The 26,599-nt window shown below is 43.3% G+C and overlaps 1 protein-coding gene across 5 annotated transcripts in view; it reads right to left on the bottom strand.

The window, feature by feature from the left end:
- The window catches only part of NSF (N-ethylmaleimide sensitive factor, vesicle fusing ATPase), a 174,033-nt gene that overhangs the window by 128,669 nt on the left and 18,765 nt on the right, over window positions 1-26,599 (bottom strand). For 2 of the 5 annotated variants that reach the window (XM_037886719.2, XM_037886720.2), the window contains exons 2-3: window positions 23,824-23,909; window positions 7,786-7,885 (exon numbers count right to left, since the gene is read on the bottom strand). In XM_037886719.2, the coding sequence (XP_037742647.1) occupies window positions 7,786-7,885; window positions 23,824-23,909 (186 nt within the window). Of the gene's footprint in view, window positions 1-2,308; window positions 2,562-7,785; window positions 7,886-23,823; window positions 23,910-25,202; window positions 26,200-26,599 lie in introns of those variants that run through there. The other 3 variants (XM_037886721.2, XM_027830794.3, XM_037886723.2) reach the window with 3 other exon arrangements.

The raw sequence follows: 26,599 nt of genomic DNA, 5'->3' as shown, positions 1-26,599 counted from the left end.
AACTACAGAACCCAAACCACTAAAAGGGAAAATCAACCTTCTGCTGGTGGCATCTGACTCAGATGATGAAAATGAACATGCGTTGGTCCCCACTGCTTTGGATTGTTATTGAGCAGAATCCGTCATCAGCATGGACGCACTGTCCTCTGGAACAGTGGTTGAAGCATCAAGGGACATACAAATCTTCAGTGCATCTGGCATGCAAATATCTTGTGATGCTGGCTACAACAGTGCCATGCAAATGCCTGTTCTCGTTTTCAAGTGACACTGTAAACAAGAAGCAGGCAGCATTATCTTCTACAAATGTAAACAAAATTGTTTGTCTGAGCGACTGGCTGAACAAGGACTTGTAAGCTCTAAAGTTTTACATTGCTTTATTTTTGAATGCAGGTTTTTATTGTACATAATTCTACATTTGTAAGTTCACCTTTCATGATAAAGACATTGCACTATAGTACTTGTAGTAGGTGAATTGAAAAATACTATTTCTTTTGTTTTTTACCGTGCAAATATTTGTAATAAAAGATATAAAGTGAGCACTGTACACTTTGTATTTTGTGTTGTAATTGAAATCAATATTTGAAAATGCAGAAAACATACAAAAACATTTAAATAGTATTCTATTAATCTTTTTAATCGCAATTAATTTTTTTAATCGCTTGACTGCCCTAAATAAAACCTAACAAAATACTTAGTAAGAGGTAACAAAAAACGCAACAATGACAAAACCCTTACAGAATGTCATCGTTTTGCCATTTGATGGCTTTGACTGTACTGTAACCAAGTTCTGTGAAACCATCCATGTTTAATCCCACAGAGAATAGTTACAACAGCTCTTGAAGACAGAAATGATTAAGTGCAGCCTTGTTAACAAAAGTGAGCTCATGACTCCAGCACATCCCTGATGATGAAAGAAACAGTATTTTTCCTGCCATTCAGTTCAGTCCACTGCTCAAGCACACGCACTGTATGAAGATTAAAGGGGAGATGTATCTCAACAGGCAGAAAAGAGTATGGTCCACTTTACACTCATTTTAAATGGGTGATTGTGTGAAAACTCTCATTGGGGAAAATATTTATAATGCATTGTATTATAGTTTATGTTCTTTTGAGATCTTTCAGTGAATGAGAAATTAGGTACTATAAAAAAGATATTTAAGTGAATTTCCGTAGGTCTAAAGGATTCTTACAGAACAGAACCCTATAATGAGAAGGAATGGACAAGTGGTTTAATGTACTCTGAGTGAAATTCTATGGCCTGTGTTACACAGTGAGACTAGAATGATGATGATCACAACAGCCCCTTTCTTGGGGTCAGAATTTAATAGAATTTAATGAATAGAATTTAACTTATTGATATGGTCTGGATTGTGGTTTGATTGCAGCACTCACCATTGCATACCAAAGCTAAACATTTCTCATTCCAGTGACTAAATCATTCTTGACCATAAATCTCTTTACAGATTTGCAGCCAATTCAGCTTTTTTAGTTCCCAATTTCTTGGGCAGAATTATTGAGATCCAAAACTAAATTATTGCTTATTGCTGAAATTTCTAGTATTATTAATTAGCTGGCCCTTTCAAAAACATCAAGCATAGTTATGTTCCTGAATTTCATTGTCTAGCCATATCGGGGTCTGTCCCTCTTTTGATGCATATGTAATTTCCATTAACATTAGTAGGAGTTACAAACAAAGCATACTCCAGTGTTGACTGTTGCTACTTTCTTGGAAAATAGTTCTAATGAATTAAATAATCTCTAGACACTACTTTAGCAAGGCACGATGTAAAGTAATGGTTAGCAAGAACAATACCCTGATTGCCCAGGCGCAGAAACCAATGGAGAACATCATCATATGTATAACGCAGGCTGCAATGAAATTTTTTTTTTAAATCAGAAATTACTCAGTTGAAAACATTCATTCATCAGCATTTGTAGCAGATCTTATCAGCTAGATGAAACAAACTAAACTGAAAAGAAAATTCCTATTTACATTTACTCCTCAGCACTGGAGACACTTCCCTAGTTGCATTTTAAGAAACAAGTCTCTCAGCAGCTATATTTCAAAGCAGTTTCTGCTTCATTCACTTGGGGAAGTGTTTGTCAGCATGGCAGCACCTACTGGAACCTTGAATTAGACGTACACACTGCAACCCACTGTTGCCAAGTATCTTATACTTCTCATTATTTTCCAGACTCCTGTCATAGAAGTAGCATATGGAGCATCAGTAGAAAAGGATTATGTTTTTCCTGATTAAGACATAATGGAACATATGACAACCTTACAAAATTCTGTACACCGACTCACCTCGACAAGCGTGTAGTAATTTTTTCATCAGCATGGTAAGAGTGAGAAATTAGTTTTTGTGCATACACTGATATATTTATGACATCCTCTGAGGCTAACGTACTGCAGATAATAGGAGACGAACCAGAAGAACTGCATGATTTAATAGATCTTTTCTTGCTCTCACATTTAGATTCTATAACAGAGGACAGTAAAGCAGCTACAATGTATATGCTTATTCCATTATAACCTCTTAAAAAAAAAAGAAAAAGAAAAGGAAAAAAGAAAGAAAGAAAGACAGTCAAGGGCCAACAGGAGGTTAGCTGCACCTATCTCAGAGTAGGCCAAATCCTCAAATAAGCTGATATGAATTAAACAGAAAGCATTTCTGGAGAAAAGTTGGCAAACATGTTTTCTTTCATAATTTGAAGGTGCTGAATCTGAAGATGATGTTTACCAAGCTGAAATCTGAACTTTAAGGCTAACATTTGTAACTTTAAAAAAAATAAATAAATAGACAGTAAAGGAGAGGTTCTAAATATGGAATATGTTCCTAATTTGGAATACTGTGCTATCAGAAAATGCAGGGAGTGATCTCTGGTCATGTGATGATATGCACTTGAATTTTGTTGGTTTTGCAGTAAGGCTGACATTTAGTAGTTAGTTTGTTCAATCTTTTTCATTGTTGTATGCAGTGTTGTTGTAGCCATGTCGGTCCCAGGATATTAGAGAGACAAGGTAGGTGAGGTAATTTGTTTTACTGGAGCAACTTCTGTTGGTGAGAGAGAGAGAGAGAGAAGCTTTCAAGCTTACACAGAGCTCTTCTTCGGGTCTGGAAAACTTACTCAGTGTCACAGCTAAATACAAGATGGAACAGATTGCTCAGCATAAGTAGTTAACACACATTTTAAGCAACCACTCAGCCACTTCACCTTGAATCTTGTCTTTAGCTGTGATACTCTGAGTACCTTTCCCAGACCTGAAGAAGAGCTCTGTGTAACCTCAAAAGCTCGTCTCTCTCACCAACAGAAGTTGGTCCTCCAATAAAAGATATTACCTTATGCATCTTGGTTCTCTAACTACTTTTCAAGTATTTTTGATGTGAGGAGTTCAATGCACTGCTATACATTACACAAAGAATCATAAATAACAAAGTATGACATACTTTATTTCCATAAATTTTCCTCTTTCAAAAATATAAATTGCTAGCTAATTATCAGTCCTAACCACTAACCTAACCTAAAGCTCACTTTTGCATACAGTATGAGTTGAGTATTGATTTGGATACCTATGCCACGGCACAAGCTACATATTGGTATTGTTATTTGTTCAATATCCATTTGGTAGTTGGTAATTATATTTATTAGTATCATCAGGTATTGCACAGATGAACCATGGATGTAGTCCTGAACCTGAAGCATCCTTCAACAGTAGCTTACGAACAATGCATTATTTATCAAGATGTGAAAAAACACAGTTTTTGCTTCTAGTGAACAGGGATTGGCTACAATATAAGAGGCAACCAATGCAAGACACTCAGGGATTTCCAGAATTGGGATGCAATTGATAAGAGTTCTAACAGCTCTTCAATCTGAACGCAGGCAATCATTACTTTGCATTAAAAACTGTTATGCAACATACACAGGCAAAATTAGCAAACTTCATAAATCTGCTAAAGCTACTTCACCAACCAGTAAGGGCGAACTGCAACCCTGATCTTGCGTTACAATCAGCAAAACCTCGACAGTGTTTTGGAGCAAGCTCCCCTTAGTGAGCTTTGCATTTTCTGCCAGGATGGATGTTCCAAGCAAAACTTTCTTCTGCAGCAACATTCAAAATGAACAAAGAGGCAACTGAGTATGAACATGAGCACCGTGTACCTGAAGTAAGTGACCTTACAGATTCAGAAGGGACTACCACACTAAATGCAGTAAGCATTTCTTGAGAAAATTAACAAAAACTAAGCATGAAACCACTCACAGTGGTACTGGCTTGCCAATGGTCTGCCTTAGTAATAAGTCAAAAAAGGCTGTGTTCTGGAACTTTCACAGGTTTGGACTCATTCCTGTCTTCTCTCAAATAAAGCTGGTGGAGCAGTCCCATGTTCATTTGTGAGCCATACAGCAGTCTTCAAAGAAAAACTTATTCTACATCTTGATGGTGCTTACGAGTTCACTGTTTTACATGATCAACTTGCTTCCGACACACACGTTATTAATGCCTGTCAAATTCCATCGCATCCCTTTCTCTAAATTGTTAGTGCAGGAGAAGAAAAATCATCATGCATTTCAATTTACAAGACTGATCTGGAAGATGAATTTCCCTCAATGGTACACGTAGCATTGAAATTACACTCAGGTATACTTGCTCATCCTGGATACCATGCGCTAAACACCAGTGAAGAAGAGGCACTAGCCTGCATACCAAAAAGAGTATACATGTTTTTGCAACTCCTCTTGGGTGGCCAGTCTATTCTTGAAGCAGGAGAAGTTGAAGGTGATGAAGAAGAAGAGGAGAAGGAGGGCAGCACAGAAGATAATGTTGCAGAAGTATATGAAGATGAGAAATAGGCATCATGTAAACAGTCCAGGGTGTTAAATATTGCACAAGATTTCTTGGACAGCGTAAGTGGAGATAAGTGGATACCCAAACAAGCTGGGCTTGGAAGCACCCTTCACCAAGCCACAAGATTAAAAAAAACTCGTCCAGATGTTTCACAACACTGGGCACTGTTATCAGTCACAAGGATGTATTTCGAGCTGACATAGCACTAGCCAACAGCACACTGATGACAAGGAATGAGGATGGGACAGTAATCCCAACAAGCAAGGCTAAATGAAGACTTACCCATTTCACTACAGAGAACATTGATATAAATGAGTTTACACTTGATGGGTAAAACATATTTCATGCCACACAGTGGCAGAGAGGACCTGCATCTGATCTGATAGTGCAGGATATTGAGCCAACAAATCATGCTTCTTTGAATCTTCCAGATGCAATGAACACAATCTTTCCTGCTAATATCACAGAAGGTAAAGCAGAACCAACATCCAATGCAGATGTCTGCACAGAGTGGTGAGCTGGACACACAAGTGACTGCCAGTCAGCTTTGAAAGCACAAGCACAGGATATGGCATTTTGCCTTCAAATGCCAACTTGAAAATCCAAAATCTGGTTGGACAAGTTTTAATGAAAAACAGAGTAACAATAACTCTCCGTTAACTACATACGAAGGGGAGGGATAGCTCAATGGTTTGAGCATTGGCCTGCTAAACCCAGGGTTGAGAGTTCAGTCCTTGAGAGGGCCATTTAGGGATCTGGGGCAAAAATTGGGGATTGGTCCTGCTTTGAGTTGGACTAGATACCTCCTGAGGTCCCTTCCAACCCTGACATTCTATGATTCTAGGATATGGCTACATGCCAATAATTCCATCCCCAGACAGCTGGAAAAGGAAAGAAAATCAAAGGCAAGGTCGTCACATCAATGGCTGATCATCTCATATTACAGCGCGTCATTACTGCCTATAAGGATGGTGGATCTGCACAAAATATCGCATAATGAGCTAATGCCAGTTCCCCTTGCTCTTGCTGAGGTAAGTGGGCATCTTAGACGTGGAAATAAGTCTGGTAGGATAGATGTTTTTAACAAACAGCCATTTTCTTCCTGAGATCATCTTGATAGTACATCCTACCCAGTGATTTACAGCCAAGCACATGAAATGGCACTTGCAACCTTGCAAACATTTCTGTGGCGTTAGCTCTTCATTCTGGACAGCACTTCAGCAGGACGGATGTCATCTTTGAAAGGTACAAACAGAATTCTATTAAAGGAATGACGTGACCGACGCACTCCAAAGCTTCTAAGCAAATTCGGAAAAATCATTGAGGACAGATCTGTTCCACTTCCTAACAGCTGGTCAGACTTCTTGGCCCATCCCAAAAATAAGGCTGATCTGGCTTGCTTCTTATCTGAAGAACTCCTCGTCAATGCTCCATAAAATTGTCATACCAGAGAGTTCAAAGAACCCAGTTCAGTTAAATCATCAAACCCATCTCTGGACACAAGTAAGTTGCAAGGTGACCATGAAGGCGCTGACACCAGAATTCTACTGCACTGTATACAAACAGATGCTGACTGTGTAGTTGTGTCAGCACGAGACACTAATATTCTTCTTCTGTTAGTGGAACACTATGACAAAATGCATTGCAGCAAGTTGTGGATGAAGGCTGGAACATCAAAAAAAACCCAAATGCATTCCTGTTCATACTAGTCCAGAGAAGCTTCTGCCTGCGTTTCTCCAAGCAGACACAGAAACAGTACTCTCCTTCCATGCACTGACAGTCAGTGATACTGTTTCCTATATTGTTGGAAACAGCAAGAAAACTGCTTGGACAATATTCATGGAGAAACATGTACTCCCAAGAAACTGGGGGAAGGATGATCTACAGAATGATCATTTCAGCAGACAAGTTTCAGAGTAACAGCCGTGTTAGTCTGTATTCGCAAAAAGAAAAGGAGTACCTGTGGCACCTTAGAGACTAACCAATTTATTTGAGCATCCGATGAAGTGAGCTGTAGCTCACGAAAGCTTATTCTCAAATAAACTGGTTAGTCTCTAAGGTGCCACAAGTACTCCTTTTCTTTCAGCAGAAAAGTTCATCTGCAACATGTACCATTTATCTGATGAGGAGGGCTGCGACAAGACCGGGGTGACATTGTTCTCCAAGTGTCAACACCAGACGCACTGCCCCCAACAAGCGATGCACTATGCTGCACTCAAAGAGCTCACCTGCAAGTTATGAAGTGTAGGCAGGCAAATTACAACAATCCCACACTACCCCCACTAGAGAATATGGGTTGGACCAAACATAATGGGGAAATGGTACCCAAGAGCTAATGCCACTAGAGCCAATCCCTGACAGCTGTGCAGAAATTGTTACCTGTGGATGTATCAAAGAGTGCATATCACAACACTGCAGCTGAAGAAATATTACACTGGCATGCACTGGGGCCTGTAAATGCAAGGGGTGTGTCGGCACATGTAGGAACTGTTAAATTATGCTTGTCTAATAATGTGAAGGATATACAGTAACTCTTTGTAGTGGAATAAAAATAGAAAAATTTTTAATTTTTCAAATTTTACATAAATTGTTAATTCCAATTTAGGTAGTGAAATTTTCAAAATTCAGCTTGGTAAATACTTTCAGATTCAGCACATTCAAATTATGAAAACTAATTGTTTTACCTACTTTTCCCCAAAAATGTCTCTTACATCTTATTTTACTGAAAATGTGCCCAGTCTATCAGAAAGGTCTCTTGAAATTCTGATTGCAAAAGCCCAAACTTACAGCATTAATTTACACTAATATTTATCCACAGGGTTTTTTCTCCATTGAAATTGTTAACTTTAAAAAACTGACATGATACAAATGCCTTCTTTTGTTCAAAAGCCCTTCCACCTTCTTCCTAGCGGAAAAGCGAGACCACACAATACCTGGGGCAGGCTGAACGCGATACTGCCTGGAACAACTGATGAATGGGTTCTCAACGTGAAAATGTATCTGTGGTTTGGAGAAGTCCTCACAACTACATGCCTAGAAGAGAAAGACCAGCATTTTATTTTGATTCCAATGTTATGAGAAATCATGAGTAACAATTCTTAGATTTCATTCAACTTCTGTGATGGAAAAACTAAGGCACCAGTCCTGCAATACAATGTAAGCAGGAGTATGCCTCTGCAGAGCTGCACTGAAGTCACGGACTTGAATCAGGCTTCACAAGGGTGCAGGGCCCCTTTGAGATTGAGGAAAGGAAATCTGCACAACACTTTCAAAAGATGAACCTGGAGTTTAAATTCATCACTCTACTAGACACTAAAAATCATGGACTGAATAGAGACACTGGATTTATGGCTTATTACAACAATCAAGGGAGGCAATTACAACAACACAAGGGACAACAAACTTACTGACCCGCCAAGCTGAATATGACAATCTTCAGACGTTCGAGAGCCAGGGCACACCTGCCTGGGGTTGGAGCTTTGGCCCCTCGGGAGGAGCCTGCCGGGGCTTGGGGTTTCAGCCCCGCTCCTGCTGAAGCCCCATGCCCTGGCAGGCGTGCCCCACAGGGCTGAAGCCCCAAGACTCCCCTCCCCACTGTGCAGAAGCCCCTACCTCACCAACCTGCTGCAAGGCAGAGGTTCCAAGCACCCCCCTTCCACTGTCTAGTAGGTGGAAAATGTGGGGGCTCCGCGAGCTGCCCTTTAACTGTAAAAGAGCCTCATGCGGCTTATGAGCCATTGTTTGTTTGGCCACCCAGATCTACTGCCTTTCCCCCCTCCCAGGATTGGAGGGGTGTTAATGGGCCACTTTACCTTGAATGGTTTCAGAGTAGCAGCCATGTTAGTCTGCATCCACAAAAAGAACAGGAGTACTTGTGGCACCTTAGAGACTAAAAAATTTATTAGAGCATGAGCTTTCATGGGCTACAGCCCACTTCATCGGATGCATAGAATGGAACAAAAAGAAAAGGAGGACTTGTGGCACCTTAGAGACTAACCAATTTATTTGAGCATGAGCTTTCGTGAGCTACAGCTCACTTCATTGGATGCATGCTGTGGAAATCGCACAAGACAAAATGTCTTGTGCGATTTCCACAGCATGCATCCGATGAAGTGAGCTGTAGCTCACGAAAGCTCATGCTCAAATAAATTGGTTAGTCTCTAAGGTGCCACAAGTCCTCCTTTTCTTTTTGCGAATACAGACTAACACGGCTGTTACTCTGAAACCTGTCATAGAATGGAACATATATATACACATACAGATAAGTTGGAAGTTACCATACAAACTGTGAGAGGCTAATTAGTTAAGATGAGCTATTATCAGCAGGAGAAAAAACTTTTGTAGTGATAATCAAGATGGCCCATTTAGACAGTTGACAAGAAGATGTGAGGATACTTAACTTAAGGAAATAGATTCAATATGTGTAAACACCCTCCTGGCCGCTATGGACGTGGAAGCCCTCTACACCAACATTCCACACAAAGATGGACTACAAGCCGTCAGGAACAGTATCCCCGATAATATCATGGCAAACCTGGTGGCTGAACTTTGTGACTTTGTCCTCACCCATAACTATTTCACATGTGGAGACAATGGAGACCTTCAAGTCAGCGGCACTGCTATGGCCCCACAGTATGCTAACATTTTTATGGCTGACTTAGAACAACGCTTCCTCAGCTCTCGTCCCCTAATGCCCCTACTCTACTTGCACTACACTGACGACATCTTCATCATCTGGACCCATGGAAAAGAAGCCCTTGAGGAATCCCACCATCAACCTCAGCCTAGACCAATCCACACAAGCGGCCCATTTCCTGGACACTACTGTGCTAATAAGTGATGGTCCACATAAACACCATCCTATACCAGAAACCTACTGACCGCTATACTTACCTACATGCCTCCAGCTTTCATCCAGATCACACCACACGACCCATTGTCTACAGCCAAGCTCTATGATACACCCGCATTGTCTCTGTCTTAGGGATTGGAGCAAAACACCTACAAGATCTCTATCAAGCATTCTTACAACTACACCACCCACCTGCTGAAGTGAAGAAACAGATTGAGAGAGCCAGAAGAATACCCAGAAGTCATCTACTCCAGTACAGGCCCAACAAAGAAAGTAACAGAACGCCACTAGCCATCACCTTCAGCCCCCAACTAAAACCTCTCCAGTGCATCACCAAGGATCTACAACCTATCCTGAAGGACGATCCCTCACTCCCACAGATCTTGGGAGAAAGACAAGTCCTCACTTACAGAGAGCCCCTCAACCTGAAGCAAATACTCACCAGCAACCACACAACAAAAACACTAACCCAGGAACCTATCTTGCAACAAAGCCCAATGCCAACTCTGTCCACATATTTATTCAAGTGACACCATCATAGGACCTAATCACATTAGCCACGCCATCAGGGGCTCGTTCACCTGCACATCTACCAATGTGATATATGCCATCATGTGCCAGCAATGCCCCTCTGCCATGTATATTGGCCAAACCGGACAGTCTCTACGCAAAAGAATAAATGGACACAAATCTGACATCAGGAATCATAACATTCAAAAACCGGTAGGAGAACACTTCAACCTCGCTGGCCATTCAGTAAAAGATTTAAGGGTGGCAATTTTGCAACAGAAAAGCTTCAAAAACAGACTCCAATGAGAAACTGCTGAGCTTGAATTAACATGCAAACTAGATCCCATTAACTTGGGTTTGAATAGAGACTGGGAGTGGCTGGGTCATTACACATATTGAATCTATTTCCCTAAGTTAAGTATCCTCACACCTTCTTGTCAACTGTCTAAATGGGCCATCTTGAGTATCACTACAAAAGTTTTTTCTCCTGCTGATAATAGCTCATCTTAACTAATTAGCCTCTCACAGTTTATATGATAACTTCCAACTTTTGTGTGTGTGTGTGTGTGTGTGTGTGTGTGTGTGTGTGTAAAATGGAACATATAGTTACATATATATATATAAAAAAAAAAAACTATATGTTCCATTCTATGCATCCGATGAAGTGGGCTGTAGCCCACGAAAGCTTATGCTCTAATAAATTTGTTAGTCTCTAAGGTGCCACAAGTCCTCCTGTTCTTTTTACCTTGAATGGTCTCTTGAAATATGTGCTAACTACATATGCTGAAGGATCTGTTCCACTACTTTTCCCAGATCTGAAGCAAAGCTCTATGTAGCTCAAAAGCCCCTTTCTCTCTCTCTCCGCCTCCAAAAGAAGTTGGTCCAATAAAAGATATTACTGCAGTCACCTTGTCACCAGAGACGAGTGGGGTACCTGCTGATAGTGGAGGGGAATAATGTAAAGGTTTGCCTCCCCCCCCCAGTAGCGTGAGTCACACGCCCCTTACCTTCAGCAGCCCCTCCCTGCAGCTCCCAGCTTTTTGCTGCTGTCTCTCCCCACACCACAGCTCGCCAGCTCCAGCAGCTGCCACACAGGGAGGGGGGCTGGCCAGCAAACCCTGGCAGAAATCTGGGGAAGGGGGAATGTGGCCCCTCCACGAGTTGCCTCTGCCCATCATTCTAAAGCTCCCTGATCTCAATTATGTTTAATGTCAACTTATTCTTCACAGTAACTTTGTGTAAGCATCCATATACTGTCACTCATTGATTGCATCCATGATTTAATTACCCTTTTAAAATAAAGGAACCATAGTACTTAACCACTGGCACAGCTTGGCAAGAAAGGATTCCAAAACGCACTGTAAAAGCTTTAGCGCTATAAATGGCTTTATAGATTGAGACACTTTTTGTACAAAACGGAAGGAAGGTATCATTTTCATCAGCTTTCACAGTTACAATCTTAGCGACTTCTGGAAGCTTGTTTTTCAAGAAGAGGGTGGTGAGAAAATCGTAAAGTTATTCAGAAAAAGCCCTCCCCCCAAAGGAGGTCACTCCCTGTTCTACACTTTTGGTGGGAACGGGGGACGGAGAGGAATTCTCAGAATATATTTATTTAAAATATGAAACAGGAGATCAGACCCTGGGTTAGGGCACAAATGAAGTGAGTTTAGTGGCCTCAGGCTGGTTTGTTACTCCAGAAAACCACCATGACAGGCTCTCACTGCACAGAAGCAGCCATAGAAGAAAGTGGGGAAGGGCATGTCTCAGAACTAGGACGGGCCATGGGAGGTTTGCATTGCATCTTCTCGCACTGAATCAGGCTCAAACCAATGATAATCATTTTAATATGCACTCTGACAAAAGGTGGCACTCGACCCATGCACTCCCAGGAGAGTTCCTGGAACCTGCAAGGCCAAGGACCATCTTGCCTATTACAGGACTCCCCAGCAAAGGATGGTGTGAATATGCAAGTTTTGGATGCCTGTATTATCTCTATCTACTGTACTACATGGTAGTGTTTGTGATATTATTGATTGTTCTAATAAAACTATGATAAATTCAGAAGGTCTTCCTTAAATGCAAATCTCCCCCACATACATGGACGTAATCACTCTGAAAACAACTGCAAAACTGTGGCCAATGTAGAGACAAATTAATCCTGCTAAAAAACAGAATGTGAAGTTGGAATCTCTAAATAATATCTAACCAATAGGTCAGGCAACACCCCCAATCCTTTCTTCCCCCAGCTCTGCATTTTACCCTCTCTGCATTCAAGTCAGTCAATTTCCTATTCCACACAATCTGGGCATCAGCAGCAGAGGCATTAAGAGGACAGAAAAACAGTCCCCCTCCTCTCAGTTCCTGTGCCCATTACCACAGCGGCCCAGCCGCTGGAAGGAGCAATTATAGAAAATGCCCTTCTCAGCCCCTGCTGTTAGAAGCATAGAGTCATAGAATATCAGGGTTGGAAGGGACCTCAGGAGATCATCTAGTCCAACCCCCTACTCAAAACAGGACCAATCCCCAACTAAATCATCCCAGCCAGGGCTTTGTCAAGCCTGACCTTAAAAACCTCTAAGGATGGAGATTACACCACCTCCCTAGGTAACGCATTCCAGTGCTTCACCACCCTCCTAGTGAAAAAGTGTTTCCTAATATCCAACCTAGACCTCCCCCACTGCAACTTGAGACCGTTACTCCTTGTTCTGTCTTCTTCTACCACTGAGAATAGTCTAGAACCATCCTCTTTGGAACCACCTCTCAGGTAGTTGAAAGCAGCTATCAAATCCCCCCTCATTCTTCTCTTCTGCAGACTAAACAATCCCAGCTCCCTCAGCCTCTCCTCATAAGTCATGTGTTCCAGACCCCTAATCATTTTTGTTGCCCTTCGCTGGACTCTCTCCAATTTATCCACATCCTTCTTGTAGTGTGGGGCCCAAAACTGGACACAGTACTCCAGATGAGGCCTCACCAATGTTGAATAGAGGGGGACGATCACGTTCCTCGATCTGCTCGCTATGCCCCTACTTATACATCCCAAAATGCCATTGGCCTTCTTGGCAACAAGGGCACACTGATGACTCATATCCAGCTTCTCGTCTGCTGTCACCCCTAGGTCCTTTTCCGCAGAACTGCTGCCTAGCCATTCGGTCCCTAGTCTGTAGCAGTGCATTGGGTTCTTCCGTCCTAAGTGCAGGACCCTGCACTTATCCTTATTGAACCTCATCAGATTTCTTTTGGCCCAATCCTCCAATTTGTCTAGGTCCCTCTGTATCCTATCCCTGCCCTCCAGCGTATCCACCACTCCTCCTAGTTTAGTATCATCCGCAAATTTGCTGAGAGTGCAATCCACACCATCCTCCAGATCATTTATGAGGTAGTTGAAGGCTGCTATCAAATCCCCCCTCGCTCTTCTCTTCTGCAGACTAAATAAGCCCAGTTCCCTCAACCTCTCCTCATAAGTCATGTGCCACAGCCATCTAATCATTTTCGTTGCCCTCTGCTGGACTCTCTCCAATTTGTCCACATCCTTTCTGTAGTGAGGGGACCAAAACTGGACGCAGTACTCCAGATGTGGCCTCACCAGTGCCGAACAGAGGGGAATAATCACTTCCCTCAATCTGCTGGCGGTGCTCCTACTAATACAGCGCAATGTGCCGTTGGCCTTCTTGGCAACAAGGGCCCACTGCTGACTCATATCCAGCTTCACGTCCACTGTACTCCCCAGGTCCTTTTCTGCAGAACTGCTGCTTAGCCAGTCGGTTCCCAGTCTGTAGCGGTGCATGGGATTCTTTCTTCCTAAGTGCAGGACTCTGCACTTGTCCTTGTTGAACCTCATCAAATTTCTTTTAGCCCAGTATCCTGTCTTCCAACAGTGGCCAATGCTAGGTGACCCAGAGAGAATGAACAGAACAGGTAACCATCGAGCAATCCATCCCCCGTCATGCCATTCCCAGCTTCTGGCAAACAGAGGATAGGGCCACATGCCTCCCTATGCCTACCAATCCATACCCCAGAATGGACGACTCTTCCCACCTGACCAGAGATTAAACAACAGAACTACATAGAAAGAAGTAACTTCTAACGCATTAAGTATCACGTAATTAAAACTCAACTCCAACTGTCAAAAGTAAAAGAAAAGAACAGTCCATGATATAACATCCCTACTTTTAATTTTCATAGTGTTCACTCACTCACTCACAATGACTCTCCAACTCAGTGCAACTTAACAAGGGTCTCACATAATAAATGGATGTGCTGAATACTGTTAGGATACAGATATTCAGGCCTGTCTGCAAAGGCCTATACTTTAAGAATTTAGGTATATGTTTATCATTTAGCTAGTTATAGAGGTATAAAAGAAAGAAAGAATCAAAATCACTGTCTGCCTGTATAAGGCCTTTTCTCACTGTGACAGTCTGAGACCCTGTTCTTAGGCTAAGGCCTCTGGCTAAGCAGCAGAAGCAGCCGTAAGCTGGAAAGCATAGGGTCACATCCTTACATTCCAAACTGGTGACATTGAAATAAGGTGTTATTGGGCTGTTAGGCATTATCAGGACAGGGTTGTATTCCTATCATCTCCAGCAAAAGCGAAGTGCCTAGAAGATGTAAAAGGAAACTCAGTTTGATAGCATCCTGTCTGGCAAAAACTCACTTATCAATAGCTGGGATGTGAAATCCTCATTTCTTTGTTGTTCTACCACTGTAGTCCCCATTTCCCTATTGTTTGTCTGTATAATCTCTGTCTGGTTCTGTGATTGTTTCTGTCTGCTGTATAATTAATTTTGCTGGGTGTAAACTAATTCAGGTGGTGGGATATAACTGGTTAAATAATCATGTTACAATATGTTAGGACTGGTTAGTTAAATTTCAGTAAAATGATTGATTAAGGTATAGCTAAGCGGAACTCAAGTTTTACTATATAGTCTGCAGTCAATCAGGAAGAAAAGCGGGGAATGGGAATGCGGGTGGGGAAATTGGAATCATGTTTTGCTAAAGGGGGGGATGGGAACAGGGACACAGGCAAGGTTCTGTGGTGTCAGAGCTGGGAAGGAGGATACTAAGGAAGGAAATTGGAATCGTTGCTTGCTGGAAGTTCACCCCAATAAACATGGAATTGTTTGCACCCTTGGACTTCAGGTATTGTTGCTCTCTGTTCATGCGAGAAGGACCAGGGAAGTGAGCGGGTGAAGGAATAAGCCCCCTAACAAATACCCCTCTCAGTCTAGCTACAGGGTCATTGGGCACATACTGCAGATGTAGAAGTAACTTTGGCAGTTCCAACTGCAGGCCCTCTTTGAGAGGAAGAATTCAGCATAAGCATGCATGCAGTGAATTTTTTCCGCATTCTTTGAGAAACAGAACTGTGGAACAGTTTCCCCACTTTATTGTTCACCTTAGTAGGTAAAAGGGTGATGAAATGGTAATCTGGAGATATTTGAATGGCCTAAGAAGCTTTTAGTTTGAAATTGATAAAGCAGCAGAGGATCCAAGATTAAAACTAATTTTTTAAATCCGTAAGAATTTTAGCGATCCCCTGGGGAACTTTCTCCAAGAGTCGGAGGGTGTCCCAAAGAACAGAAGTGTTCCCTCCTCACACACTTCACACCACCAGGCCACTGTCAGGTCCTCCCTGGAGCTGGATATTTTCTTTTTGCACATTTTTATTGTTTTCAAAGTGATTTGGGATTCCCCCAGGATGGAACGTACAACAGAAATGTAAGATATTACCTCTGTCTAATAACAAATATTTTGTAACGTGCATTGAGATCCTATGATCCAATGCACTATATCAGTGTAAAGATGAGACTCATGCTAACTTCTACAGATGTCAAAACTAAAGGCATGAAGAGGAAGTGACTTGTCCCAAGATGTCACAGTGAATCAGCTGGGAATAGATCCAAGGTCTGATTCCCAGTCCCATGTCTGAAGGTGATTTCATGATCGAATCTGAATATCATATCCACATATATGTGCATATGATAATGTGAATATTAAAAGGAAGCCAGTTACAAGGTATACATCCAATAAATTCTCCCCTTCAGTTAGTCAAATCTAGAATAGAATGGTAAGTACTAATTTTAAAAGAACAGAAGATGACAAGTGATTATGGTCATATGCACTTTACTGCAAGGCAGCAATATGGATGGCCTGGCTAAACTTAGCAGTGCAGCAAGATTACCACAGCCTACAGCTCTGGCTTCTCTACACTCCAGGTGTATTTGCTTTTAAGAACAATTTGCAGTTTCTTTCCACAACCAATACACCCACGCTAGTTCCTATGTAAATCTTAATTCTACAAAACAAGCAACCTTCTCAGGATTATTTATATAGCAGAACGTCCAGGGCTTTTTTGGTTACAACACCTCTAGAGTCATTGTTCCCTGCATGCTTTCATAATTGATAGAAGGTTGCAACCTAATAGTTACTATTATTTACTCAGAGTCATAAACGAACACAGTTGGCTCTTACAGGTTTAAAGCTTAGGCTCCTCCATTATTTTATTTGGGAAACATTAGGGAAAGGTGCTAGTTTTTAATATGCAAGAGGCAAGGATTTCAGATTAAATACTCACAGTTCGGCATTGCACTTTTTGTAACATCAGTCACTTTATTACTAGCATCTGCTTGAAAAAGCTGGACGTGCACAAGTCCATAGGGCCGGATGCAAATGTGATTGCAGAGCTATTGGCCATTATCTCTGAAAACTCGTGGTGATCGGGGAGGACCCAGACAACTGGAAAAAGGCAAATATAGTGCCCATCTTTAAAAAAGGAAAGGTGGAGAATCTGGGGAACTACAGACCTCTGCCCCTGGAAAAATCATGGCGCGTGTCCTCGAGGAATCCATTTTGAAACACTTGGAGGAGAGGAAGGTGATCAGGAACAGTCAACATGGATTCACAAAGGGCAAGTCATGCCTGACCAACCTGATTGCCTTCTATGATGAGATAACTGGCTCTGTGGATATGGGGAAAGTGGTGGACGTGACTTAGCTTGACTTTAGCAAAACTTTTAATACGGTCTCCCACAGTATTCTTGCCAGCAAGTTAAAAATGTATGGATTGGATGAATGGACTATAAGGTGGATAGAAAGCTAGCTAGATTGTCAGGCTCAACAGGTAATGATCAATGGCTCGATGTCTAGCTAGCAGCCGGTATCAAGCGGAGTGCCCCAGGGGTCTGTCCTGGAGCCAGTTTTGTTCAACATCTTCATCAATGATCTGGATGACAGGATGGATTGCACCCTCAGCAAGTTCGCAGGTGACACTAAGCGGGGGGGAGAGGTAGATATGCTGGAAAGTAGGGATAGGGTCCAGCATGACCTAGACAAATTGGAGGATTGGTCCAAAAGAAATCTGATGAGGTTCAACAAGGACAAGTGCAGAGTCCTGCACTTAGGAAGAAAGAATCCCATGCACTGCCACAGGCTGGGGACCAACTGGCTATTCGGCAGTTCTGCAGAAAAGGACCAGTGGACGCGAAGCTGGGTATGAGTCAAGACTGTGCCCTTGTTGCCAAGAATGCTAACAGCATATTGGGCTGCATTAGTAGGAGCATTGCCAGCAGATCAAGGGACGTGATTATTCCCCTCCATTCAGCACTGGTGAGGCCACATCTGGAGTATTGTGTCCAATTTTGGTTCCCCCACTACAGAAGAGATGTGGACAAACTGGAGAGAGTCCAGCGGAGGGCAACAAAAATGATTAGGGGGCTGGGGCACATGATTTACGAGGAGAGGCTGAGGGAACTGGGGTTATTTAGGGCTTGGCTACACTTGTGAGTTACAGCGCAATAAAGGAGCCGCAGGCGCACTAGCTCACTACCCGTCCACACTGGCAAGGCACGTAGAGCGCTCTGACTCTGCGGCTACAGCGCTGCTGGTACTCCACCTCAGCGAGTGGAATAACGTTTGCTGCGCCCCCGCTGGAGTGCCGCGGCACCAGTGAGAACGAGGTGTTGCTTTACTGTGTTCTGATCAGCCTCCAGAAACGTCCCATAATCCCCTTAAGTCAAGTGGCCACTCTTGTCATTGTTTGGAATCGGCTGTAGGAATGCGGAAATGCCCGTTGAAAGCTCCGTTTCTGACAGCCGGCTGCTTATCTCCTCTGAGACAAAGCAACCATTACTGTGGAATGCTGTGTGACAGAGAGAGAGAGAGAGAGGCGGGGGGGGGGGGGGGAAGAGGTCTGCTGCTGTCTGAACTTACAAGACAGCATGATGACATGCTCTCAGTCCCCAAAAACCCACTCTTCCCCCCCCCCCCCACATACACACAACACACTCCCTGTCACACTCCACAAAGCCACTTGCCTGCTGGGATAGCTGCCCATACTGCGCCACTCCCAATGCCGCTGCAAGTGCCGCAAATGTGGCCACACCAGTGCGCTTGAAGCTGTCAGTGTGGACAGACTACAGCGCTTTCCCTACTGCGCTCTACGAAGGCTGGTTTAACTCAAAGCGCTCTACATCTGCAAGTGTAGCAATGCCTTTAGTCTGCAGGAGAGAAGAGTGAGGGAGGATTTGGTAGCAGCCTTCAACCACCTGAAGGGGGGTTCCAAAGAAGATGGAGCTCAGCTGTTCTCAGTGGTGACCAATGACAGAACAAGAAGCAATGGTCTCAAGTTGCCGTGGGGGAGGTCTAGGTTGGATATTAGGAAACACTATTTCACTAGGAGGGTGGTGAAGCACTGGAATGGGTTACCTAGGGAGGTGGTGGAATCTCCATCCTTAGAGGTTTTTAAGGCCTGGCTTGACAAAGCCATGGCTGGGATGATTTAGTTGGGGTTGGTCCTGCTTTGAGCAGGGGGTTGGACTAGATGACCTCCGGAGGTCTCTTCTAACCCTAATCTTCTATGAGTCTATGACAACCTACCAGCAAATGTCTGTCTATTGTATAGTGCTCATTAGCATAATAGCTGAGTGCCTCAGTCTTTTTAAGGTATCAACACCCCTGTAAAGTAGAGCAGCATTATCCCCATTTCACAGATTGGGAACTTAGGCACAACGAAGCTCAGTGGTTTAACGAAGTTCCCACAGGAAGTCTGTGACAGACAGAACCACCTGGATCTCCCAAGAGACCAGCTACCACCATAACCACTGGACTATGCTTCCTCTCTGCAACTCTCACACCGCATCAATACCTCAACAGATACAATTGTTGCCCTGGATTGTTACTCCAGAACACGATCAAGCCAGTTGCAACCATGCAATAATGTGCACTCAGCTACTATGAATTAATGAAATTGACCACCACAGAGTTAAGGGTTAATTTGCAGACAGGCTTTCAGAAGCAAGGTCAAATCTAGCTGGCAGTTTCTGCTAATCAGAATGTGAGGAAGGGACAGACAAGTCAACCACTGAGACCGAAAACCTCGGTGGAGGGAAGACCTTGAGTCTGGGCTCCTCTGATATTCAAAGTTTATTGAAAGTTAGGAAGAGTGATGCTCCAGTAAGGGGTCATTATGACCTATGTGTTTTGTAGAAGTTAGTTATAAAAGACTAGATAAAAGAGTGTATTTTGGAGCAGTTCTCTGAAGCCATCCGGAGAGACGTTTTTCCTGACACCCTTTCTCCCCAGCAGTTGAGCAACTGGCCACTGCAAACCTGCTGTTAATTACTTCTTAATACCGTTCATGGGGTTTGCCACTTCACCCATGTCTCCACCACCTGCTCACTCTGAGAAGTGTAGAATTTTGCTTGTATTTGCACAACTGCAAAAGCCATTTTAAAAAAATCACAATCCAGTTCAATCAGAGACAGTTGCTAGAGGGCTGGGACAGCTCCTTCTGTGACAGGAGCTCTCCATGGTAGAGAAGAACTAACCAAACCTGGAGAAGATGACTAGCTCACAGCACACAGACAGACAAGCCCTGAAATGTGTATTCACCCCTGGATACAGGAAGTCAGAAGCACCATCATAAGCATTTTCACTGAGTGTCAGCCCCCTTTTAATGATGTAGGAATGAACCTACAACTCATTTTCTATCATTTAGTGGGGTAGGAGGAGCTTCCATCCCTGACCCATACTGCTGTAACAGTCTAGTTTTCAGGTGATCATGTCCCCGCACTAGTACATATCTGTTGGTGATAAATACATAAGCCAGTGAACAGAAACTACTCCCGAGGGAATTCTGTGCCAAAAAGTTAAATATTCTGCGCACAATATTTTAAAATTCTGCAAATTTTCTTTGTCAAAATAACACAACATAATCACACCATTTTCAATTATTTGCTGACAAGTATTTTGAAATAAATTACCAAAATAACTGAAAATGGTGTGATTATATTGTTATTGTGTTTCTGTGTTATTTTAACAATTAAAATATGCAGAACTTTGCAGAATTTTAAATTTTTTGGTGCAGAATTCCCTCAAGAGTACCAGGTTTCTGGGAGGCGCAATCAGTGTGTGAGCAGGTCGGTGGGGGTCTGGGTGCAGGAGGGAATCTGGATGCACAGGTGCTTGGTGCAGGGGGTATGGGACTCTGCAGGGGAGTCCAGGTGAAGGTGGTTATGGCTCAGTGGGGTGGGGCTCAGTGTGCTGAAGGGTGTGCAAAGTTGCTCCAGGGCAGCAGGAAAAGGCCAGGCTGGTAGAGGTAGATGGGCCATGACAGGCGTGCCTGAGCAGCAGGAGGTGTTTAAGTGAGCGGACAGTTGGGGGCTCTAGAGCACCAGTAGCTACATAAATAGTGGTTAGAGGCACTCTTGCTCTCATGTAGCCACAGATAGCAAATATAATAGAGAGAGAGAGCCTGAGACAAGAGGCCTGAGATAAAGCAGTGGGCAAGCTTTGCTGATATAAAGCAAACTTAGCGAAAGTCAGGCTGTAAGCAAAAGGCAGGCCCTGCTATAAAACATGCCTACTTGCAAGTTCACAGAATCTGGCAAGAACAGGGCTGGTATTGCAAAAACACAAACATTCCTAACAAGTACTAGGCACAGTAAACTCACGCAAACACATTCCAGAAGGGTGGTACCAGAACTCCCAATACCAAGTATGGTACACACAAACCAACATGTGCAAGGTAATGGGTGGTAACAAACCAGTCAGGGGGCTATACGTGTGTAGTTAGTTGTGTAACTAGCTACACAAGAGGGGCAATACATAAATTGTACGCATTGGTGTATGAAATGGAGTCTCAGAGTGCCTCTTTGGCCAGCGTAGGGGGCAGCGGAAAGTCCCGCCACTGACTGAGTCCATTGTCACGGGCTTCCATGTCTTAGTATCCCCACAGAGTCTGTTGGGTGCTATTACTGTGCTTTGTCGACAATAAACCTGATTGAGTGCCTTTGCTACTGATGGGGCTGTAGTTATTGGACAGTTTGATGGGAGCCTGCTGTAAAGGCTATACGGCCAGAGCCAGTGCAGCACGCAGAAAGAACACACGCAGCCAACATCTGATGACAGCAAGCATGATCGGGAACTAGAGATCCATGAAGAATACAGCATGTTCCACTGAAAATACCAATTATTAACTATAGGAATCACTACAGATTTAAATCAGACTTTCATTAACAGATTCTCAAGATGAGCCCTGCCTGTCACAGGTTGGCTAGCCCTTTAGAGTAGTTGTGCTCAGCCACACTTTTGACAGATTAGCTATACCCCCTATCAGGACCATCTGGGTTATTTCCGAGTAGTTCTGAGCCCTTTTAAAGAGAATAGAACCACACAGAATCAGGAGGTTTCTGGGGAAGGCCTTGAGCGAAGGCCTGCAGGGGATTGTGAGGGGACTCTAGGGAAGAAGCTCTATCTCAGAGCCAAAGGAAATAAAATGTAGCCCAGAGGAGCTCAGGCTGTGTCAGAGGACTCCAGGGAAGTGGTCTGGGAGACAGGACTCTCTGACAGAGCCACAGAGAGATTGAAAGGTAACCCAGAAGGGACTGGGAACTGAACCTGAAGAGCAGGCTGAAAAGGATCCTAAGTGGGGCAAAAGTACTTTTGATTTGGTCTGGACTTCTGTTACCCTGAAAGACGACAGAAATGAGAATGACCCAGCCACATGGTTGAGCCATGTGAACCCTGGAAGAGACCGAAAACCATGAGGAGGAGGAGGAAATTGAGGCAGGCAGTGTCTGAAGTGCCACACTTGGCCACCAGCAAGCACTACAGAGCAGGCACACCCCGTGACACTGGCCACACAAAATGTACAATGGTTCACTGATTTCAGTGGGAGTTAGGCACCTAACATGCTTAGGCACTTTTGTAAACCACACTAGGTGCCTATCTGCATCTTCAGACACCTAAATATCTTCGAAGAGAAACAGTCAAGTCACTAAGTATAATTAATACTTCCTGAAACGCAAAATGTTTTAACACACATATTTCTTATGCAGCCAGCATATTTTTATTTGAACTATTTTTTTTACATTTTTAATTGAATTCCAATTTCCATCCAAATGCAGTTTGACAAAAATCCTGCATAAGAAATCATCATCCAGTAAACAAGAAATGCATCATTCACTGTTTTCTAACATAATAATGTAAAAATTAAGAATTTGACTAAATGTATGTTAATCTATATAATTGCTTCAATGAATGCATATATATATAGAGTGTATCACTGTGACTAGCAAAAAAGTACCAAATTTAATGTAACAGCTATATTCGGTTGCAAATCAATATGTTTTAATGGTTACCAATGAGAATTAATCTGTCTCTAGGAAACAATACAAAAAATTAATTATTTAAATTGAGTTTTCCTGCTTAAAATCACCCAGATCCACTCCATTGCATACACAAAACACTCTCCAGAGTAGCAGCCGTGTTAGTCTGTATTTGCAAAAAGAAAAGGAGTACTTGTGGCACCTTAGAGACTAACAAATATACCTGAGCATAAGCTTTCATGACCTACATGCATCCGATGAAGTGAGCTGTACCTCACGAAAGCTTATGCTCAAATAAATTTGTTAGTCTCTAAGGTGCCACAAGTACTCCTTTTCTTTTTACAAAACATCCTATATGTTAAAAGTACATTAAGGTTGCAAAGGAAAGCAGTCACAAGTAGTAAGGAAATCCCACACTCAAGGTTGTCCTGAGCACTACACACACACAAAGTGCTCAGGACAGCCTTGAGTGTGGGATTTCCTTACTACTTGTGAGTAGTAAGTATAGTATATATGTATGCCTCGTTATGTTCACATTTTTGAACGGCAGAATATTTTAATCTCAGATATTGAAATCATGTCTAGCAACTGTATAGGTGGGGCTAAGAGGACAAGGTGGCAAACTTTTCCATCTCCTCAAGTTGCATTTTATGGACTAGCCTAGTAATAGGAGGTTCCTGTGGATAAAATGACGTTTTCTGCTTCCATGCATTACACTTAAAAAAGACATTTACTGAAATACCCTAAATATGAATCCACGCGAAGAAGACCTCCTCTTTGTCCAAGCATTGCGCCTACCTTATTCCCATCTTTTGGGATAAAGCCACACCCTCACTTTTAACCTCAAAGCCACATTCACATTCCCAAAGAAGAGATACACAAGTGACTCAGGCGAAGTGAGTTCTGGGAACAAGTCAGTTTCAGAAATTTAGCTGACTGCTTCCAGGTCTAAAATGACACTGTCTTTAGTTCTCGTTAGACAAAACAGTAACGGTGGATACTTACAAGCCAGCCTGGAAGTCCTTCTCATTCACCACAGCACAATTGCTTAATGATAGTTCATCTGTAGGACATCTTGCCGCTTGCATAGACTATTGGAGGTGACACAAACAGGGCAGAAAAAAATCAGTAATGAGCCACAAGAAAATACAAGCATCTTTTTTTAATAAAATTATGCATTTCTTAAACTTTATTAATTAAATAAAATGCAAATTGGTTCCCTGAGATCTCATTGGAATTGATGCGCTGTTTGGATGCATAGTTTGCCATTAGCGGCAAAAAGCACCTTTCTACATTCACAGCTTCTAAGGCACTTACACAGCTTCTCTCTAAAGTATGCCTGCAGTTGACTGTAGCCTCAGTATATTAGAGACACAAGGCAAGTGAGGGAATATCTTTATTTGGAATAACTTCTGTTGGTGAAACAGACATGCTTTAGAATTTCACAGAGCTCTTCTTCAGAAATCTGAAGAAAGCACGTCTCTTTCACCAACAGAAGTTGGTCCAATTAAAGATATTACCACACTAGCCTTGTTTCTTTCTTTGAAGCAGACATTGCCACATGCTACACCCTGAAACCTCTAGATCTGACAACTGCAGTACACTCTACGGAAGACCGCCCTAAGCTCATCTGGCAAAAACTATATCTGCTTGGCACTATCAGCCACTATTAAACCATATTGCATATTTACTTCTGAGGGCAATTCAAGGTGTTGGCAGAAAAATGTAAAACTCTATACTGTTTGGGATTCTAGTACCTGAATACCCACCCCTCTCCTACTGTGCCACCAAAGGTTTAAGATTGTGCACTGGAAAAATATTATGGTTCAATGAATAGTTCTGATGTTTTCAACCAGGCCAGAGACCAAAATGGGTGATTTTTATTAACTGAAATTTATTGGGAAACTTCTCTTTATAATTTCATAGAGTTTAAGGCTAGATGGGACCACTTGATTATACAGTCTGACCTTCTCCATACACAGGTCATTAAATTTCATCCAGATACCGTTACATTGACACCAAGGATTTTAGTCTCCTGAGGACTGAAATAAAAGAATCACAGAATATGAGGGATGGAAGAGACCAACATTGCAGTGGTACTGTTGGTGAGTACCACTGAGTGTCTGATGCGGTATCAAAAGGCACAACATGTATTGAGGATAGCCCGAAGTTTTAACACGTAGATATGGATTGAGGCTCCCGGTTCTGCCCACAGGTCATGGACCTTCAGCAAGGCCAGATTCACCCCTCAACCCAGAATGGAAACATCAGTAACCAGTGTCTTGGTTGGAGAAGCCTGAGTGAAAGGTGCCCCTTGGCGCACATTGCATGGGGACTCCTACCAGCATAGGGAATCTAGAACCGGTGGAGGGAGGTGAACCAACCTTTCCAGAGGATGCAGAGCAGGGCGGTAAACCATCCTGAGCTACATCCGAAGGGGGTCAAGGCGGAACCTGGCAAACTGGACCACCTGCATGCACACGGACATGCAGCCCAGCAGGCTCAGACACACACTGACTGTCGTGGATGGCTGGGATCGCAGACTGAAGCAGAGCTGCTGCATTGACTGGAAGCAGTTGGTTGGCAGGAATGCTCTTGACCTGTGGAGTCTAAAAAGGCTCCAACAAACTTGACTTTTTGAGTGGGAGCCAAGGCTGACTTTGAGGTGTTTAAAAGGAGTCCCAGACTGTCAAGCAAATGCAACGTAGTGTCAACGTGGGTGAAAACCCCCCTCTCTGGATCTACCTTCAGCAACCAGTTGTCAAGATATGGAAAGATGCGGATATCCTTCCATGAGAGTACTTGCAGAGTCAACTGTGGTGGTGCTGAAGAGGACCCAGTGCCAAGCTTCCCCGCACCAATTCTGGTACCAGCTACACCCCCACCACTGGAAGGGGAGCACTTGGGTGCGGTGCCAACAGACATGGAGGCGCAGTGGCTCGCTCCATCAGAGGGGCCACAGGTGGCGCAGCCCTGGGAAAGTGCTGGATGAATGGGGAGGTTAGGACCGAAAGGCAAAAGAGGTCTGAGGCTGCCTGGTACGCTTACAACATGAACTCAGTCAGTACCGGCATTTCCCTCATCGGTACCAGGCTCAACAGACACCCGGAAGCCAGAACCAAGCCAATGGTATGGTGTTTCTGCCCTTCCCACCCAGTACAGGGCAGGGTCAGAGGCACCCACACCATACCACGTGCCCAAACCATGCCAGTCTGCGCTTTTCCTAGGGGAGGCAAAGGAGTTGCCCCGCAACCTGGAGCAATCCAAATTAGTCTTATGAGACCTCTTTCTCAACACTGATGACGGAGAATTGTTCCTCCTTCTCTTCGGCGAGGCGCCTGCCCTGGAACAAGAGGTGTCAGCGCCCTCTGAGTTCAACAGCGATCTTCAACCTGAGGAGGCAGATGAGGTCACATGGCAGGTTTAAGCAGGTGCTTCTTGAGGCAAAGTTCCCGCACCACCTGAGACCACTTCTTAAACAATTTACAAGTCGAACAGCGAGCTTTAAGGTGGGCCTCGCCAAGACAAAGCAAGCACCATGTGTGGGGGTCACTGTTGGGGATTGCCTGTCCACACAAAGGACAGTGTTTGAACCCCAGTGAGGGCACCAATAACTAACACTATCTAACTACTTACTAATATTAACTCTATACAATAAACTAGGCTAACACAGTCAGGATTTCCTCCCCACTCTGAACTCTAGGGTACAGATGTGGGGACCCACATGAAAAACCGCCTCAGCTTATTTCTACCAGCTTAGGTTAAAACTTCCCCAAGGCAC

This window comes from Chelonia mydas, chromosome 27, assembly GCF_015237465.2.
Source record: "Chelonia mydas isolate rCheMyd1 chromosome 27, rCheMyd1.pri.v2, whole genome shotgun sequence".
NCBI lineage: Eukaryota > Metazoa > Chordata > Testudines > Cheloniidae > Chelonia > Chelonia mydas.
This window is presented reverse-complemented; position numbering and strand designations above follow the sequence as displayed.